General features: G+C 34.0%; 1 protein-coding gene across 2 annotated transcripts; it reads left to right on the top strand.

Moving 5' to 3' along the window:
• Window positions 1-11,226: 11,226 nt before the first annotated feature.
• LOC145001667 (uncharacterized protein At1g76660-like) lies at window positions 11,227-13,240 on the top strand. Of its 2 annotated transcripts, XM_078961021.1 has the most exons (3): window positions 11,271-11,415; window positions 11,700-11,783; window positions 11,993-13,240. In XM_078961021.1, exon 3 carries the CDS (start codon window positions 12,101-12,103, stop codon window positions 13,055-13,057), a length of 957 nt encoding a protein of 318 aa, XP_078817147.1. In that variant the 5' UTR covers window positions 11,271-11,415; window positions 11,700-11,783; window positions 11,993-12,100; the 3' UTR covers window positions 13,058-13,240. The 2 variants fall into 2 exon arrangements, with proteins under 2 accessions (XP_078817146.1, XP_078817147.1); XM_078961020.1 differs by lacking the exon at window positions 11,700-11,783 and having other exon boundaries at window positions 11,227-11,415.
• Window positions 13,241-20,388: the final 7,148 nt, after the last annotated feature.

Below are 20,388 nucleotides of genomic sequence, written 5' to 3' on the forward strand. Positions count from 1 at the left end.
TTGTTTCACTTTGCATGTTTTGACTTCCTGTATAATAAGATTATTCGAACGTTCCATAGTCGCTCATACTTTGGGAGTAGGTATGAAAGAAGATTGTCATGAATTGGTGTGTAGATTGTCAAAAGTGTATTAGCAATAGCAAAAGTTTGATACAATGTTCATGAGTGCTTATGAATAAGATTTGAGCATTGGAATAAACCCACGCTTGTTGGAACCACTTCATGGAACTTATCACGAGTGATCGCAAGACAGTAATAGCATATGGTCTTAAAACCTAGATATATGGTTTATTGTTTTCTAATTGGTTGAGCATTGACAACGCGTAAACGTAGCAGTAACTTGATGTTATAAAGCGCATTGTTGTGTATGATTTTATTAGTGAATTGTAAATGCATATAAGTCGAAGTTTATCTGTTCCTTTTATCCTAAGAGGGTAAAAGTGATATTTGGTCCCCTCGATGATTTGGTTTGACTAATGTGGCGGGCCCGATGAGGACTGAATTGATGTGTTCAATTAAGGTCTATGTCAGACGAATCAGAGATTGAGAAACAAACTGCTAGACAATAAGTATGACTATGTTCCATGTAATTGTCCACACGATATCTAGAATGGAGGACTATATGATCCCTTATCTGAAGGACAGGTTATTGTGAGATCAGAGTTCGACAACGTCTTTGAGAGCTACGATTGCTAATCGGATTGTATTTGCATTTATAGTTACTAGACTTATCCAATTGGGAGGCTGTTAGATTTTTGTCTAAGCCCGTAACTATATTTGGTAAGTACTTGACTCGGTTGTGCATGGTCCTTTTGGGTTGCCTTCACCAGAGCAACTTGATAGCATGATTTATGAAGAAAGAGAGAGAGAGAGAGAGAGAGGTTATTATGGTTTATTAATATATTATATGAATAATATATTAAAAGAGAAATCATATAGTTAAATTAATATTAGATAATAATTAATTATGTGGCTAAAAGACATTAATTAAATAAAGGGGACTTAAACTGTCAAATGTGTGATAGTTGAATATTGGGATGAGAAACCTTATGGACTTGGCATGGAAGAAATTAGGGATGTGTCCATCCTAATTTTGGCCATTAGGGCCCTATTCTAGAAGCTTCCTTGGATTGCTTAAGGTCTAAGCTGTCCATTAGGGTTTTGACCGAAACCCTAGCTTCACAAGTATAAATCGAACCCCTAAGTCATCAGATTTTGGCCACTTGAAACCCTAGAAGAGTTCATAGATGAAATTATGCCTCTCCCCTCTCTACAATATCATCCTCTTGCTTGTGTGTTGTTTGTAAGCCATTAGAGGAGTGACATTTGTGACTCTAAGCTCCAAGACAAAAAGATTCAGCTCATTGTTGAAGAGGTAATCATCTAGATTTGTTTTCTTATGACAATTTCGAAATATGTATGCTAGATCTAGGGTTCATAAGTCTTGGATGAATTGCATGTACAATAGAGAAACCTAGATCCAAGCTTTAGGGTTTGCATGTGCACATAGGATGCTCTTTTGTGTAAAACCTATCACTTCTGTCTAATATTTATTTTGTGTTTTATTTTGCATGTTTTACTTCCCGAATAATTACATTGCTCGAGCATCCATAGACTTTCATACTTTTGGAAGTAAGTAGTGAAATAAGGATGTCATGAATTGTGTTGTAGATTGTCAAGGAGTTTAGACATAGCAATGGTTTGCTGCAACATTTATGAGTACTTTGAAATATAGAATTTAAGTATTGGATTAACCCACGCTCAGAGAATTACTTCATGGAATTTATTTAATTCGTAGTCCATAATATCTTACAATCTTTAAACAAAGATATATGAGTTATTGTTTACGAGTTGGTTGTGCATTGATGGTACGTAAACACATCAATAACTTAATGTTATAAAATATATTGTTGTTCATGATTTGATGAGTAAATAGTACAAGAATATAATTCAAAGTTGATATGTTCCTTTTAACCCTTAGGGGGAAAAGTGATATCTTTGGGCCCCTCAATGATTTGGTGTTGACTTATAGTGTCGGGCCCGGCTAGGACTAGATTGATGTGTTCGATTAGTAGTTCTTTGTCGTTACAAATCAGAAGGTGGGGAACAAAGTATTGGAGAATGAGATTGATTCGATTCCATGTTTTATGTCTACGTGAATCATGTAGAATGGAGGATTATATGATCATTTATCTTAGGACACGTTACTGAATACGTCAGAGCTGGGAAGCAGCTTTTGAGGGCTATAATTTGCTAATGAGTTTTGAAGTTATACCGGAAACTATAGTTATTAGACTTATCCAAGTGGGAGACTGTTGGATTAAGTGTCTAAACCCACAAATATAATTGGTATATACTTAAATTGATAGTAGCACAATCCTTTTAGGTTGCCCTCAAGACTAGCAACTAGACAGGCTGATTTTGGAGAAAAATGTTGATTTATTATTTGATTAATAAATTGAAATAAATAATTTATTAATATATTATGAAAATAATATATTAATTAGAAATAGTAATATTTAATTAATATTTAATCAGAAATTAATTGGATTTAGTTTCGCGATTAAAGGAATTAATTAAAAGTGTAGGGACTAAAGTGAAATTGTTCAATAGTTTAGCAAGAGGCAATCTAGAATCCTCCATAGGCTTGTATGGTTTTTCATACCCTTAAGGTTTCTAGAATAGTCTTTGGTGGATAAACAAGAAAGTGGATAATTACCCGGTTTAAGATAATCTTGGATTAGGGCTTATCTAGGGTTTCCTGACTTCACTATATAAACAGCCTAAACCCTACAATTTTTGGACACTTGCTTCTTGGAAGACCTAGCCGAAAATTTGAGCCTCTTACCTCATTCTCAATCATCTTCAATTGCTATTGTTGGGTGTGAACCAATAGAGGCATAACATTTGTGACACTTGTTCTCAAGGCTTCAACAACATAAGGTTTTTTCATTATTATTACTAAAGAGCAGTTAAGGTATACTTCTCCTAGCCCTATTTGTATTTTTGAAAATATGCTAATGTTCTAGGGTTTCTTTTTTGTTATTCAGAGTTGTGTGTTCAATTAGAGAAAACATAGATCAATTTTGCAGGGTTACATGCAAACACAGGATTTAGATGTATTGCAAAATACCCATCAATATGTTGGGATGAGATAAAGTTTTCAACTTTATGGCTCATCAAGGTGCCTTGAGCCTCATATCTTTCAGATCTAGAATGTGGTTGAGATTTGGGAGTTTTGTATGAGTATTAGGTCATCTACTTGCCTTTTGACCTAGTTTGGGTAAATGACATGCATAGGTCATGCATGCCCATAAAGTTGAAAATTTTATGAGCCATTAGATCCCTTGGAAGCTTTTTGAAAAGCTGGAGTTGAAGTCTCAATGGATTAAGGACTTAATTCATAAAGATGTTTCCCAGTTGGCGATCATAATATGGCATGAAGAGTGCCACGACGTGACGATAGAGGACTCCTCAACTATTTTATCCATGTGTGTTCGCAACATGACCAAGGAGGGTCCACGTCGTGGTGAATTTTGATTGAGTTGTTTGTGACCAGTTGGATGAATTAGAGTGTGATTGACTTTAGAATTGAGTTGAGTGTGTTCTCACAGCGTGACCATGGGCTGGTCACGACGTGATGGTCAATTGTTAGTGATGTTAATTGTTGACTTTGACCTTGACCGTTGACTTTTGTCATGGGTTGATTTTTGCTCAACTTTCTAGTTTTAGAAGGTAGACTAAAGGTTACCTTGTGTGGTTTTAGTGGAAGGTGTTTAGCACCCGTTTGTTGGCTGTGAGTGTTGTTAGCTGTTGACTTTGTTCGTAAGGTGAGTCTTCTCACTACACTATGTAGGATGCTAGTTGTTTTTGTGATACATGCATGGAAGACCAGGTAGCACCCCCCTGACATACGTATGAAAGACAAGATGGTGGCTCCTGACAATTGTATGCAAGACATGGGTTTGGCCCCGATATATATATATATATATATATATATATATATATATATATATATATATGATGCTTGTTGTCTGTGTGATGTTTGCATGGAAGACCATGAGGTGGCTCTTGGCACTTGTATGTAAAACCAAGATTTGGCTCCTGGTGTGGCAATGTCACACCCCAAAACCGGAACGGTGGAAACGTTCTGGGGTGGATGATGTCATGTCAAGTATCAAACCACATGCATTATAGTAATAAAAGTACAACAAAACATTGCATTAATAGTAATAGTTTTACATGGTTTACATTACACTGTATCAAATTAATACAAGCAAATATAATAAGTACAGCATGGTACTAAACTATCTTCATCAACTGCTCCGGGGATGTACCTGTCTAATGCTGACCTGAGAATACAAGTTATTTGAAAAGCGAGTATCAACATTTTTACAAATGCTGGTGAGTTCACTAGTATTTAGTGTCATTTTATACAAAAACTTTATATGAGTAGTAGTTTTCAAGTATACAGTGAAATAGTGTCCTTTCCAGAAAATCCTATATTTTCTTTAATAAAAGCAGTCTTCTACCAAGACTGGACGGAGTTATGTGGTAAAAAGTAGTTTTCCCTTAATCGCTAACATTATCAAAATACAGAAATTGATTATTGAAGAAAGCAAGAGAAATCAAGGAAATAACATATGCCTCAGCAGTGAGGACTGCTAACTAAGGCAAAAGGAATCATATACTCCAGGAGAGTACCGAACGAAAGACACGCCTGGCTCAGTCTAACAAAAGGAGATACAGACCCCAGACGGTACCAAATGATAGATACAACTAGTAGGGTCTAAAACAAAGAATATAGACCCCAGACAATATCAAATGAAAGATACAGCTAGTAAGGTCTAAAACAAGGAATACAGACCGCAGACAGTATCAAATGAAAGATACAGCTTGCAAGATCTAAAATAGAGAATACATACCGTAGACAGTATCAAATGAAAGATACAGCTTGCAAGGTCTAAAAACAGTGTGACTCTGAGAATGGGTTTCCAGCATATAGTGTAAGTTGCTGGTGAAATACCGTTACCTTAAGGCCATGAATTATAAGGCAACCTGGGATACTCGTAACCATACTAACCGACACTAGAGTACTTGACACCCTACAAGAGTCTATAAAATATGACATTTGTCACCCCTTGGCTTGGTGGGCCGTGGACTGTAGCTAGCAGTCAGGGTGCGGGGGTGTCAATCCCGTATAGATCTATACACACAACGTACGCTCTCCCTACAGGAGACTCTGGTTACCAACTAGACGTCGGAGAAGGCCGCGTCTTGAAGATGCATCCCAAAGAGTGGGTAGTGGGTTTCATATATAAGTGTTGAACTAGAGGTAGAGACTCATAACTGAACTGACTAGAGTAAACCTATATGTCTCTGCTCGTATACATAAAATACAACAAATGAACCAAACGACCTTCGGACGACCATCCGATCCCACCAGACCACATCTCAACAAAGAAAAGGAAATAGGGCGGACAAACCTTCCTAATTCCTTCAATCATTATTTATATGCACCTATATAAGCATAGACATACATATAACTACAACTGAGTGTGTAACAAGTGGAAACGTATCGTGATGTATAACTGAGTCGTGGTGTGTAAACGTACAGTGTGGATAACCGAATCGTGATGTATAACGTACAGTGTGGAATAACCGATGTATAACGTACAGTGTGGAATAACCGATGTATAACGTACAATGTGGAATAACTGAATCATGAAGTGTGAACGAATATTGTGGAATAATCAAATCGTAAAGTGTAAACAAACAGTGTGGGATAATTGAATCGTGAAGTATAAGCGTTACCAAATATAAGTGTATCACAAAGTGGAAACGTTATCAAGTAGGAGTTTAAACTATGTAAAAGCGAAGCAGCGACATCTAACAAGCAAGAGTATACGACCTGAAAGAGAACTTTGATGAAAACCTTGGAAAAACCTTTATACTTAAGAAAGTCACAACTTGGTATTCTTTGGTAAAGTAAGTTTGAAAACCTTTAGAAATTCTTTGGAACCTTTCATAAACCAGTTTAAAATGAACTTTGATAAAACAATATAAGTAAGAGTTATGAGCAAGTGAAAACATTTTAGAAAACCATTTATAGTATCCTGCTCGGGAAAATAGTTTACAGTGTGGTAAATTCTTGTGCATGCGGGTTATCAATCACATGTGATCGATATGATAAATTGCATGTTTAACTTGTATTCCCCCCCCCCTATAAAACATGCAAAAATATTTAAAAGGTTCATTCAGGGGTATGAACTCACCTGATGTAAGTGGATCCGACGGAGGTGCCGGTTGGGTGCTCGGTGTCAAGTAAAGACTTGGACACACTTAGAGACCTATTTAGCATATGAACATATTTTCACATACAATTAGTACATTTAATACTAATTAAACAAGTATACACACTCTAAGTAGCGGAAAACACTTTAGTTAAGTGTTTGGGGTGTCCCGGGTAACATCTAAGGGTGTGAATGGCTTAGGAATGGAGTTTACTCTCCGAGAGTAAACTCTCCATATGGTGTTTACGGCCCTGGGACAACTCCCCATGAGTTTACGGTCGTAAACTCACGGTGAGGGGTTCTAGGATGCTTTAAAGGCCCTATATTGATCGTGGAATTTTGCTAGGTCCAAATATAAAAGGTATGAATGGATTTAAGGCACTTAAATGGACCAAATGGGAGTTTACAGCCGTAAGCTCCTATGTACATATCTTTTGGTGTTTTAAGGGCTTAAATGGTAGAGGATAAAATTCCATGCATTTTTCCAAGTCAAATGGAGGAGTTTGGGCACCATTTGGGCACTAAATGGGAGTTTACGGCCTATGAACCACCTCTATGGGAGTTCACGGCCGTGAACTCCTATTCCCCTAGTTTTATTGATGTTTAAGTCCTTCCCAATGATGGTATTGCTTCAAGGTATTTTTCCAAGGCCATAGGGGGTGTTTGGGGCATTTCTAGCACAAAATTTTGAGTTTACTCCCCATGAAGAGGAGTTTACGGCCCAAGCATGTTCTTGGGCAGTAAACTCATGTTTACTCTTCAAAAACTCGTTTCAAGGTGTTCTAAGTCCGAATATGTAAGCCTAAAAGTCATATCTAAGCCTTAGGGGCAATTTGGAGGGGTTTTGGGGCTTAAAAACCCCATTATATGGTGTTTACGGTCCAAGAGTGTTCTTGGGATGTAAACACATCAATTTTGTCCCTATTTTATGTTTTAAACTCGAATTTGTTGGCTAGATAAGCTATATAACAAGTTAGGATAGGTGGCTTACTCGTTTGGGGCTCGAAACGGATGATTTTTGGCTTGAAACTAAGTTGTAGAGAGAGAGAGTGAAAAAGGGTGAAATGAAGTTTACTCTCCCTTATATAGGGGTTGGAGTTAGGGCTGAGTGGAAATCTACCCGATACTGCCATTAAATGGGGCTTTTTGGTCGCACCCGATTAAACGGTCAAATTTTGGCTTGGTTGTAACTAGACATTTTTAAGGGCATTTTGTGGGTGTTTTTAATTTGTTTCAACCCTTACCAAGTCATTATAAAAGTCCCCATATAATTAACATCTTTCAAAAGGTTAACGGACAGTTAAATAAAACAAAGCTTTTTAACGGAAAAAGGTTAAAACTGACGGAATAGATTTCGGGTTGTCACAGGCAAGGAAAGACCATGGGGTAGCCCATGAAACTTGTATGTAAGATCATTGGGGTAGCCATGACAATGTATGTATGGTATGTGATATTTTGGGGAGCTTACTAAACTTTGTGCTTACGATTTTGTGGTTTAAAGATATTCATGTACTTCCAGTTCTAAAATGAATCACATGGCTTGACTGCACAACATCCCCTGATGGATTTTCCGCACTAATTGGTAATGTTATACTCCGTTTGCAAGATAAATTTACTATGATTGTATTTAGAAGAAATGGTTGTATGAATTTGGCGGTTTAAAAATGAAAATTTTTGTTGCTATTTTTAGGAGTGTTTATAGTTGAATGATCATCAAGCAATACTTATACATCAATTTTTACTTGATTTTTTTTTTCTAAAGATGTTTAGGTCCATTGTGTACTTAATTTGAACTGATACCTTCATTGAAAAAGAAATCCATCGGAGGATTCTTTTTTGGGCATATTGTTGGAAATAACAACATTCTTACTATTATTATCGTTAAATGTAATATTTTCTGCCTTATATATATTTTTAAATAAATGGTTGCCGCCTCTATTGGAGGCTATGGGTAACTTGTTTTATTTCTGCCTTATACACATCAGCAAAGGTTCTTATTCACTTGTCATATTCGACACTACAATTGGATCCCAAATTTTGTATACATTTATTTGCATAAAGTTATTAGACCTTCTTATGGAGTAAATTATTTGCGGTATCTCATAAGAAAAGCCCTTTATTCACCTCTCTTAGAGATGACTAACATTTCATCGATTACCTGAACCGATTAGTTCAAAATATAAAAAATATAATTTTTCTTAAATAAGCTTTTATTCAACATTCTATAAATATTTTTTACTTTTTCTCTTCTTCAAAAGTTCAATTAATATATATATATATATATATATATATATATATATATATATATATATATATATATATATATATATATATATATATATATATATATATATTATGGGTGAGCATTTGGACCGGTGGATCGGATCGGACCGGATCGGACCGTTTTTTTGGACCCCTGGTCTGGTTCTCGGTTCTAAGATTTCTCTCCGGTCCGGTCCGGTTTTTTTCCTAGTTCGGTTCGGTTTTCACCGGGCTTAAAACCGGTTGGACATGATTAAGATTTTTGTGATGTTACATCTATAACTCATTCGTTTTAAGTCGGATTGATCTGCGGTTTTTTACAATATTTAGTTTACAGTTTGTAGATGAATTTAGACTATAAATTTGTTTATTTTGGTATTATATTCACCGCGTTACAATCCTTCAAAGTAGAGCTATCAAAGCTGAAAAAATTCAGCTTTTCAGCAACATTTTGTAATCTGTGATGTTTTTTAAACACCGATAACTCATTCGTTTTATGTCGGATTGACCGACGATTATTTTCAACATTTAGTTTACAATTTGTAGATGAGTTTAGACTATAATTTTGTTTATTTTCGTATTATATTCACTGAGTTACAATCATTCAAATTAGAGCTATCAAAGCTGAAAAAATTCAGCTTTTCAGCAAGATTTTGTAATTTGTGATGTTTTTTTAAACACCCATAACTCATTCGTTTTAATTCGGATTGACCTATGGTTTTTTCCAACATTTAGTTTATAGTTTGTAGATGAATTTGGACTATAATTTTGTTTATTTTGGTATTATATTCACTGAGTTACAATCCTTCAAAGTAGAGCTATCAAAGCTGAAATATTTCAGCTTTTTAGTATTATTTTATACTATAATTCCGAGTCCGCGTTTAGCACATGTGGTAGAGTTGTAAGTGAGTATCAAACTAGTTTATCAATATTGATAGTTAAAGCTTTGTTATGCACCCAAGATTAGGTGATAAAGTTTACAAATCTGATAGTTGACAACGTTGATGACATCTTGAACGATGATGATATAGCTTTGGATAAAAAAATTACAATCTTTATTCTTTTTTATACAATTATTATTTTTTATTAAATACAAACAACATTTTCATTTGTGTTTATGTAGAGATTGCACAAGATTTAAATATGTTACATATGGAAGATTAGATTATGAGTTTATGAAGTTTATTAGTTTGATTGATTTTAAAGTTTAAACTATGATTTTTATTGTTATGGTAATACTTTTGTATGTTTGTCTTAAAATTGTTTAACTTCTGTTGGTGAACTTGATTTATATGTTAGTTGCTTTTATTTGAAAAATTAATTTTTGCAAATTGCAAGTTATAATATTATACATCAATGTAGATTAGTTAGGCATGTAACGGAAACGTATTAATTTTGCAAGTTATAATATTATACATCAATGTAGATTACTTATTATACTCTATGCAATTAAACTTGTACCGGTCCAAACGGGTCCAAAAACCGGACAACCAGGACACGGACACGGACACGGACACGACTCATCCGGTCCGGTCCATGGTCCACAAAATTCTCCATAACCGGTCCGATCCAAGAGCCAGTCCAAATGCTCACCCCTATTTTATATATATATATATATATATATATATATATATATATATATATATATATATATATATATATATATATAAGATATGAAGCTTAAGAATAGTAAATTGGGTATTTTTTTAGCAGAAATGGTCCCTGCACTTTGCTCCTCATTCTTCACATATTTTGACATTTTTGGTCCTTGCAATAAATGGTCCCTGCACTTTGATTATCATTGTTTTCCTATTTTGATATTTTTGGTCATTGCGATCAATATTTTTACACTTTTTAGGAACCTTTTAATATTTAAAGTTTGACCAGAAAACTTTAACGGTTTGACAACTTTGATCTATTTTCTAAAAATTTGCTAATTACTACCCCTAAAATTCTTTAACCGTTTTGAAACTTTTTGATCTTTGCAGTCAAAACTTTTATATTTTCTCATAAAAAAACATGAAAAAAAAAGGTCCGGGACAAAGTCCGGGTTTTCATCCTTGCACTTTCTACGTCTGTCATATTTATCGATTAAGAAACAATATTGAAAGCTTCTGGTCCCCGCGTAACGGGATAACCTTTCTAGTTATTATTATTATTATTTTAAATACACTATAAGCTTAATTTGTTTGGACAATATGTTTCCTTATGTGAGATAATCAATGAAGACATTCTACCTCCTGAAACTTTTGTTGTTGTTTGGCCATGTAATTCAACAAACAAGAAGTAAAAAATGTGATAAATATTTAACCATATTTCGGTTGTAGTGATTTTATAAGGTACGTGGAAGAAGATATAATTATTAAATTATTGATCCATGTAGCACTACTCAGCTGTATGGCGTGAAAATTCGTCTATGAATTAGTTGTGCGCGTAAACCTAAAACTAACAAGAAATTTCCCTTTCCCAAAAAAAATTTAAAAAAATAAAAATAAATACTATGGCTAACATAATAAAATTCAAAATTAATAATAAAGGTGTTTTAGTCTTTTAGAAATTTAACAGATATTACAATAACCTCCCTTATAAAATCATAAAAAGTCCCCTTTTAAACTAAAAGTTTACATTGCCAATTCCCAATAACAAAATCTCAAAGTCGTTGCCGTGTTTGACCATAAATGTGATGCCTTCACCTTCATATACACCTACGGAGCATCAAATTGCGAGACCATGAACAAAAGTGTGACTTGTGAGATCTTTTGAAGATGAGAGGTGTCGATAGCACTAGGGACACGATCAACGCCGCCGCGACGGCGATTGCATCGGTGGAGAACAGAGCTTATCAATCTTCTTCAGTTCAGGTGATTATATTCGATCGTTTTGCTGTTTCTTGTTTTGATTTCGTTGTTCTTAATCGGCTATATGTTTTTTTTTTTTTTTAAATTGGAATTTGATTCGTTTGAATATAAGATCTGGGGTTCATCGTTTAATCACTGTTGAATCAGACATCACGGTTTCTGTTTCTGTTTCTGTTTCATTTGAACGTGTGTGATTATGTGACAATGATTTGTGTTTACATGGAAACTCCATTTTCAAATGATAGAACTGATCTTTTGTGTTTTCTCCGGGTGTTCTATTTTTGCAGTTTTGAAGTAATTTTGTTGGAATTGATATTAGGGTTCTTAATCCAATATATATTTCATCACGTAATTAGATCAATGAGAGAAAGGTACTGTTTCAACAATCTTAATGTCAGATTTTGACGACTTTGATCACAAATGTTGAATGCTTCGAATTCAACACGCTTATGAATTGCCTCATGAAAAGAATCCAGTTTTGGTTTCTCCAGATCGTATGCTGATTGTTAATTTTTTCTGTTTTTCATAACGTTCTGTAATTTGTACATTGATTGTTACTGAATAATGATTGCCTTTACAGAAACGAAGATGGGGAAGTTTTTGGAGCATTACATCGTGTTTTGGATCTCAGAAACGAAACAAGAAGATCGGCCATGCTGTTCTTGTTTCCGAACATCGTTCTTCAACAATGGAAGCTCCGACGATAGAAAACCTGCCTCAACCATCATCAATAGTCCTTCCATTCATGGCGCCTCCATCTTCTCCGGCTTCTTTCCTTCAATCAGAACCACCTTCTGCCACCCAATCACCTGGCGGTTTACTTTCCTTCACCGCCGCATCCTCCGGTATGTATTCACCTAGTGATCCGACCAACATGTTTGCAGTGGGACCTTACGCCCATGAAAGACAATTGGTTTCACCACCGGTGTTCTCGACATACACCACCGAGCCATCAACTGCTCCGTTCACTCCTCCTCCGGAATCTGTTCATCTGACCACACCTTCATCCCCGGAGGTGCCATTTGCTCGGTTTCTAGATTCCGGTAACCAAAACGGCGAAGTCGATCGGAAATTTACATCATCCCACCACGAATCGCAATTGTTTCAGCTATACCCAGGAAGTCCCATAGGCCAACTCATATCACCCGGTTCCGGTATCTCCAACTCCGGCACCTCCTCTCCGTTCCCGGATAGAGGTCCTGTCGTCCTCCGGAACCCAACCGGAGCAAAGCTATGGCCTCGAGGATGGGAATCACAACAAGAATCTGGAACTACTACCCCCAATTCGACCATTCTAGACCGGCAAAACTCCGATGTTGGTCCACTCACCAGTTTCTCGAACGACGATCAGAATATGATTCATCATAGAGTCTCCTTCGAGATTACGCCGGAAGAAGTCGAACGCAGACTTATTGCTGATGTGGCAAACGGCCGGGATAGTTTCTCCGATGACGTGAGTAGGGGTCATCGATCAACCGTCACCTTTGGATCTGTAAAAGATTTCAACTTTGACAGCGCCGATGGTGGCGAAGGAGAGTCGAATAGATGTTCGGAAGCCGGTGAGAAGATTCTTGAAAAAGAAACCGGTCCTGGGCCCATTAAGAATTGGGCTTTCTTTCCAATGATACAGCCAAGTGTTAGCTAGTTATTCGATACATGAAAAGAAAAAAAAAATATGAATAATCAAAAGCTCCATAGGTATAGGTAAAAGTTTATATTATTTATTATTCTTCAAAAGCATAACCTTTATTAGTTGCATATAATATGTGAAAGATATTTTTTGTTTTTTAGATTTTAATAAAAGCTTCATAGTTAATATCATTGTTAATCAATTGTGCAAGTACTTATCTTTCTGTATCATCTAGTCTTTCGACTTTAATGACCTAATTATTTGAAAGACATACATGCAAAACAAACTTCATTGTAATTGTTTATCTTATATTCAAAGGAAAAGCTAATGAAAACAAAAAAGGGTAGATCGAGATATTTGCCAATCTAGGGTTAATAATTGTACGGCTAAAATGCAATGAAGAAACATAAGTTCCACGAGTTCCTTAGGATTTGACTAGCATTGGCACTCGGTTCATTCCAATCTTGTCTTTGTTTTTGTTGTAATGTCGTGTGGTATACAACTTATGAATCCATTCGTGGCTGAGGTGACAACGCCACGAGCATACACACCACCCCGGGTGCTACGACCGTGGTGGTTTGTTGTGTTAAAGACACATGACAATGACCAATCAAGGGCTAACTTTTTAGTCTTTTTCTATCGGTCTTAGTTTATTGTTTTACATTCTTCTCTCTGTCTTCTTCATTGTTGGAAGTACACTGACTACTCATAATGGTGGTGTTTCTGGCTAATCTGGAAGCTTCCCACGCTCCTTATCGTTGAAAATATATCTTTCGGTTTAAAGCTAGAAGAAGTGGTGATATGCATGTTTCAATGTCACATCATTATTTTACATGTCACATCGATGTTATTTTGCCATTTAACATAAATTTTTTAATACATATTAATAGGACTGTAAACGAACTGAACGTTCGGCGAACCGTTCGTGAACTGTTCGGCGGTGAGTTCGTTTATTTAATAAATGAACGAACATGAACAAAAATTATCGTTCGTTTAGTTAAATGAACGAACATGAACAATGGTCTCGTTCGTTCATTTATGTTCGTGAACGTTCGTTTACGATGTTCATTTACGTTCGTTTATGTTCGTTCGTTTAAGTTTATTTATATTTATCTATATTTAATTATTTTTTATTATATTGCTATATTATATGTTCGTTTATGTTCATATATGTTTAATTGTGTGTGTGTGTGTGTGTGTTTTTTTATCTTTGTTCGTTTATGTTTGTTCGTTTATGTTCGTTTAGCATGTTCACGAACATAAATGAACGAACATGAACAAAGTAATTTGTTAAATAAACGAACATGAACAAGAAAATCTCGTTCGTTTATCCGTTCGTGTTCGTTTGTTGTTCGGCTAACTTAAACGAACGAACATGAACAAGACCTTGTTCGTGTTCGTTTGGTTCGTTTACAGCCCTACATATTAATAAAAAAATTTGACAAAATATTTATTTTTGACTTTCTCCATCATCTATAAATAGTTGTCGAACTTGTGTCAAGCAATGTAAGAGGTAGTGTTCCCATGGTATGCCAAGTCCACATAAGCATGTGTCGTTGGATGGTATCAAACCACTCTTTCTAGTAGGGATGGATATTAGGATAGTCAGAACCGGAACCATAATTGGTAACAAGGTCCGGTTACCAGTTTTCTATTTTTATGAAAATCGGTCCCGGTTCTAAAAATTGGAATCAGTTTGACAATTTTTCCATTTTTTAAAATGTACATAACTCACTCATATGAATTAGGAATTGTTTGTTTTCTTCCAACATATAATTTGGAGTTTGTAATTCATTTCTGACTATACAAACATATGTTTTGGTTAAATATTGAATCAAACACATGTCCCGAAAGAAAGAATATCGATGCTGTTTTTTCTCTATTTCAATATTTTTTGTTTTTTTAATTTGTCCCATTTTTTTTAATGTGCATAAGTCATTCATATAACGTCGAAATTACTTAATTTTTTTCCAGTATGTAATTGTATTTCATTTTAGACTATAAAAACACATATTTTTGTTAGATATTAAATCAGTTATAGATCTCGAGAGACAGTATATCAATGTTGTGTATTTTCGGTTTCAACATTTTTTTTTTGGAATTTATCCTCCTTTTAAAATGCACATAACTCACTCATATGAAGTCAGAATTACTTTAATCTTTTTTCATCATATAATTTAGTGTTTGTATGTTTGTTTAGAATGTAAAAAAACCATAATTTGGTTAAATATTGAATCATTTACAAGCTCCAAAAGATAATATATCATCTATAATATTTCAACCAGTTCTAGTTTGAAAAATAACCGAAAAACCGGGACTGAAACTGGAACCGACTCTAGAACTGGCGGTCCGGTTCCAGGTTCTTATAATATAAGAAAATCGGTTCCGATTTAGAACCGGTCCGATTCTAAAGCTCATCCCTACTCTCAAACCTATATGAGTAGCGAACTAAAGTTCAACGAAATTCATAAAATATATTTTACCAATGTTAATGAATATTTCATCTTCATACCCATAGAAATTAACTACCAATATTTCTTTATATATATATATATATATATATATATATATATATATATATATATATATATATATATATATATATATATATATATATATATATATATATATATATATATAAACTCACATACCCAGCTTTAAACCATAAAATTTCACAAGAGCAAATCTCGAGCAAATATGGGCATAAATGATTAGTACCATCAAATGTAACCAACTCCAATGTGACAATGTACACTAAAAAATACCATTTTAGTGTTAGTTTTTCTCATTCCGATCAACCTCTAAACTATACAGTATACAGTGTGTGGGATACACTCAAACACCAAATATGAAAAACAAAATATTTGGCCTCTAAAATACACCATTTTAGTATATGGTTGGATTGATTACATCATTTTAGTGTTTAAAACTCAACATTTTTATGTTTTACCATTGGAGTTGGCCTGAAGCATACGTTGAAACATCTTTTACAATATTATTAAGAACGTGTTTTAATAATAAAATAATTAAACTTAACGCATGAATCAAAAGAAAAAAAAAAAAACAAACTGGATACATGTTTCGTAGGAGTATTTTGAAACAAACAAATTAGGAATTTCACTCCTTTCAAACAAGAAGAACAATCCAAATAGGTCAAAATTCAATTCGTTATATTCTGAATTTGACAAATTATAAGATACATGGATAGTGTCGTTATTTTGTATGTCAACTATATATATATATATATATATATATATATATATATATATATATATATATATATATATATATATATATATATATATATATATATATATATATATTGTAACGTCCGGGTTTCGGAGCTAAGCATTTTTGATAATGTAATAGTCTAGATCAACTATTGTAACTCTTTTTGAAGTAATAAAGATGAAATATTTGAGTATTATGTGAATTATGTGTATTTATATGCTTATTATTTAATTATAAATGTATAATTAATAAAGAATAAAAATAAGCGTCAAAATTAAAGTGTGAGATAAGCCCGATATCTCTACATAAAGTTGTAGTGATCAAAACAAGGATTCTAGGGATATAAAGAACACAAAAATCCGAGTTATAACGAAAAAATTATGACCCGTCGAAGTTTCACGACGGAACCGGCGTGACACCGGGAAACGTAAATAGTGAACTTACGATAGAGTGACTTTTAACCTTATAAATCTAAATGAAAGTCGTATAATATGTTAAACTGAGAGTGTCCATAAAAAAACGCCAAAATCTGACTTCGTATGAAGAAGTTATGAGATTTTAACGGACCAATCATGTCCCGGTCTGTTAAAAATATAACTTTAAAAATAAAGTAAAAATTAGCCGACAGAGTTTAAATGAAAGTTGTAGAGTACGTCTCCACCTACGCGTGGATATAAAGAACGTCAAAAACGGAGTTCGTATGAACGAGTTAAAAATTATAATAACATATTATATATTAAAATAAAGTATAAATCATATATACCTACATATATATATATATATATATATATATATATATATATATATATATATACACATATGTATATATCATTAGAAAGACGATTTGGTCATTATAAGACTAATGTTGAGTTCTTTCGATATTAGTTTAATACAAATATCATTAAATCAAATTAAAATAGTATTATAGAGGGGTGTTTAGTTGTTTATATAACTAAAACGTCATTAAGTAATTATGGAGGGTAGCTTTTGAAAATTCAATTAGTATAAATAAGAGTCTTGAGCTCTCATATTTCTTGCATCATTTTCTTGATTCAAGAGTCTTTCTCTCCTTATCCCCCGATCATTTCGATCCCATGTGATTCGACTTCTCTTTCTGTAATTTTTAGTATAGTAAGGTGAGCGCTGAAGCGTTGCACGAATCTTTCTTAGAAAGATTCAGCAATGAAGTTATGCCCCTGCAAAGCCCGACTCCTACCTAAAATCCCCTTGTAAGTAAGTTATGCTTACCCTATTTGAATATAGCTTATATTTAAAATTAATATTGTTATTTTGAACTTATAATAAATATTTGAGCTATTATTATGACTTATATAAGTGTTGTTATAATATCTTTTTAACTACTCGCAGTACGGGGAATCTGGTTTAAAGGGCCACATAGGGTTGTTGGATTTCAGAAGTGCTATATGCCAAAATGGTCCTGCCCTCCGGTGTTTTATGTTTGGCCCCTGTCTATAGATAGTGGTTGGAAAATATTGTTTAAACGCTTATATAATAATAATAACAATAAGACTAATAGTTAGTCACGGTAAATATTAGACTAAAATCTAGTGGTAATAATACTAGGTTTCGTCGAAGGAAATTATTTTAAAGTAAACGAAGCGTTGTCCGAGTACCGAATCACCACCTTTTCAAGTGAGTGCATAGTTACTTTCATCTTACACATAGATATGAAGTATTTTATATATTACGTACTATGCGTGCATATTATCTGTATACTTGCTATCTATGTTGGATGAATGTTTTTATACAAGTTTTAAATTATTTAAACTATATATGTATTTTATATCTACAAAAATGTAGGGGTAAAACATTGGTAGATGTAATAAGACGATGTGTGATAAAATGATGAGAGGCCTCGATGTTGTTGTTGTTGATCCAGTCATCTAGCGGAGTATAGATGACGACCACGGACTCTTCTAAACAGTCTAGTGGAACGCTGGCAGACTTGCAACCTGTAGGTGTTTGTGAACAACGTGTTCACCGGTGTACTCCATCCCCCTCGTGGTTGCCTTTAGGACATTTATTGCTGAGGACCCCCCTTAGCAGTACTGTCCATCCCGATAATGATCCTTAGGATAGGTCCCTTATGATAGGTGTTTAGGGACGTAATGTGCGGATAACGGAAACGGGTAATCGGGTTGTTGTTGGTCGATGAATTTAATAAACTTATTTATTGTGGGTTGAAAACCTTATATGCTCACCAAGCTCCCAAGCCTGACCCACTCAGTTTTATGTATTACAGGTAAAGGCGCTCGAGCATAGTTGTGATGTGTTGGGATGAGGGATTACGGATATAGGCATGTAGATATGAAATAATGTAGTAAGGCTTATATTGTATTGTTTATACTTATGTACTGTATCGAACATGACATCCCGAGTCTTTTAATGAAATACATTTCTAAGGAAATTATTTGATAACACTTTATCATATTATTGTTTTGAGACAAATTCCACAACTCTTTTATTAAAAGGTTACTCTGATTTTAAAATAAAGTATAAACAAAAAACCGGTCTTTTCTGGCCGTGATTTTGGGGATGTCATATATATATATATATATATATATATATATATATATATATATATATATATATATATATATATATATATATATATATATATATATATAAGGTTAGGTTAATGTGAGACGGTCTAGTTTTGTGAGACCGTGAGACACAATCCTAACCACTCATTTAGTAGATAAAAAAACATTTTTAAAATGCAAAATAATTGAAAATTTTCGAAAAAAAATTTTCAAATATTATTTTCGGAACTTATATTTAAAAAAAATAAAAAATATATAATTTTTTACATATTCTAGTAGAATATTAGAATATTTTACATATCTGACAAATCTAGTAGAATATTCTAATATTCTAAAAGCACATTAGAATATTTACAGTGTAATATTGTATTAGAATATTTCACGTATTTAAAAAAATGATAATTTTATTTATTTATTTATTTATTATCTATTATTTATTTTTTTAGGTAATTAAAGTTCCGAAAATAATAATTAAAAAAAAAAATTTTTGAATTTTTTCTTCTATTTTGCATTTTATAATTATTTTTAGATTTGGTCTCATGGTCTTACAAAATTAGTATGGTCTTAAATGAACCTGAACATATATATATATATATATATATATATATATATATATATATATATATATATATATATATATATATATATATATATATATATATATAACGCCCGGTCTCAAGTAAGCATTTAATTTCAAGTAAAATATCATATTTTACTATTGGACTCGGCGAGTTGGGGGCTCAACCCGTCGTGTAGGATCGACTCCGGGTCGGGGATTATGTAACCTACTCGGCGAGTAGGAGCTATTTGGGTGAAACCCTAAATTGGAGGGTTTGCAACCTATTTAAACATCTTATGAGGCTTCCACCCTAGCCTCCATCACCCCAGAGCATTACACCCAAAACCCTAATCCTCCATAAGTGAGCTTCAGCTTTCTTGGTTGTTTTAAGTGTTTCTTGGTGCGTTTTGAAGCTAGAGAAAGAAGTGGAAGATACAAGACCCAAGGAGGAAGGAATAGATCCAGGATCAAAAATATTTTCTCCTCACTTTCTGGTAATCAAGCTTCATATTTGACTTGTAATTTCTTAGATCTCCTTGATATGGAGTTTTGGGTCCAAGTAGCTTGATCCTTGGGACTTGGACGTCCCAAGTCAATATATCTTAAGATCTGGAACCTTGAAGGGGTCCTTATGGCATAAAGGTGCCATCTTTATGGCCATGAGAACCCCATGTATGAAATAAACCCCATTTTTGGTCCTTTAAGCATAAAACTCTCATGCATGTATGTAAAGTTCATGACTTTACGTGTTATATCGACTTATGGAGCCCAGATCTACCTGTTGGATGAGAGTTGTACATCAGAAACCGAGTTTTGGACATGGACATTAGCCGACTAGGCGAGTTGTTCTTGGGACTCGGTGAGTCAGGGGTTTGGGTTCCCAACCTTTTATGATTCAGGGGAATCCAGTATAGTCTATAAAGGATTTAAATTAGTAGAGAAGAAGGACTCAACAAAATGGACACAACTATGGACCTAGAAGCCATGGGACT

The sequence above is a fragment of the Lactuca saligna genome, chromosome 6, assembly GCF_052625555.1.
Source record: "Lactuca saligna cultivar CGN05327 chromosome 6, ASM5262555v1, whole genome shotgun sequence".
NCBI classification, from domain to species: Eukaryota; Viridiplantae; Streptophyta; class Magnoliopsida; order Asterales; family Asteraceae; genus Lactuca; species Lactuca saligna.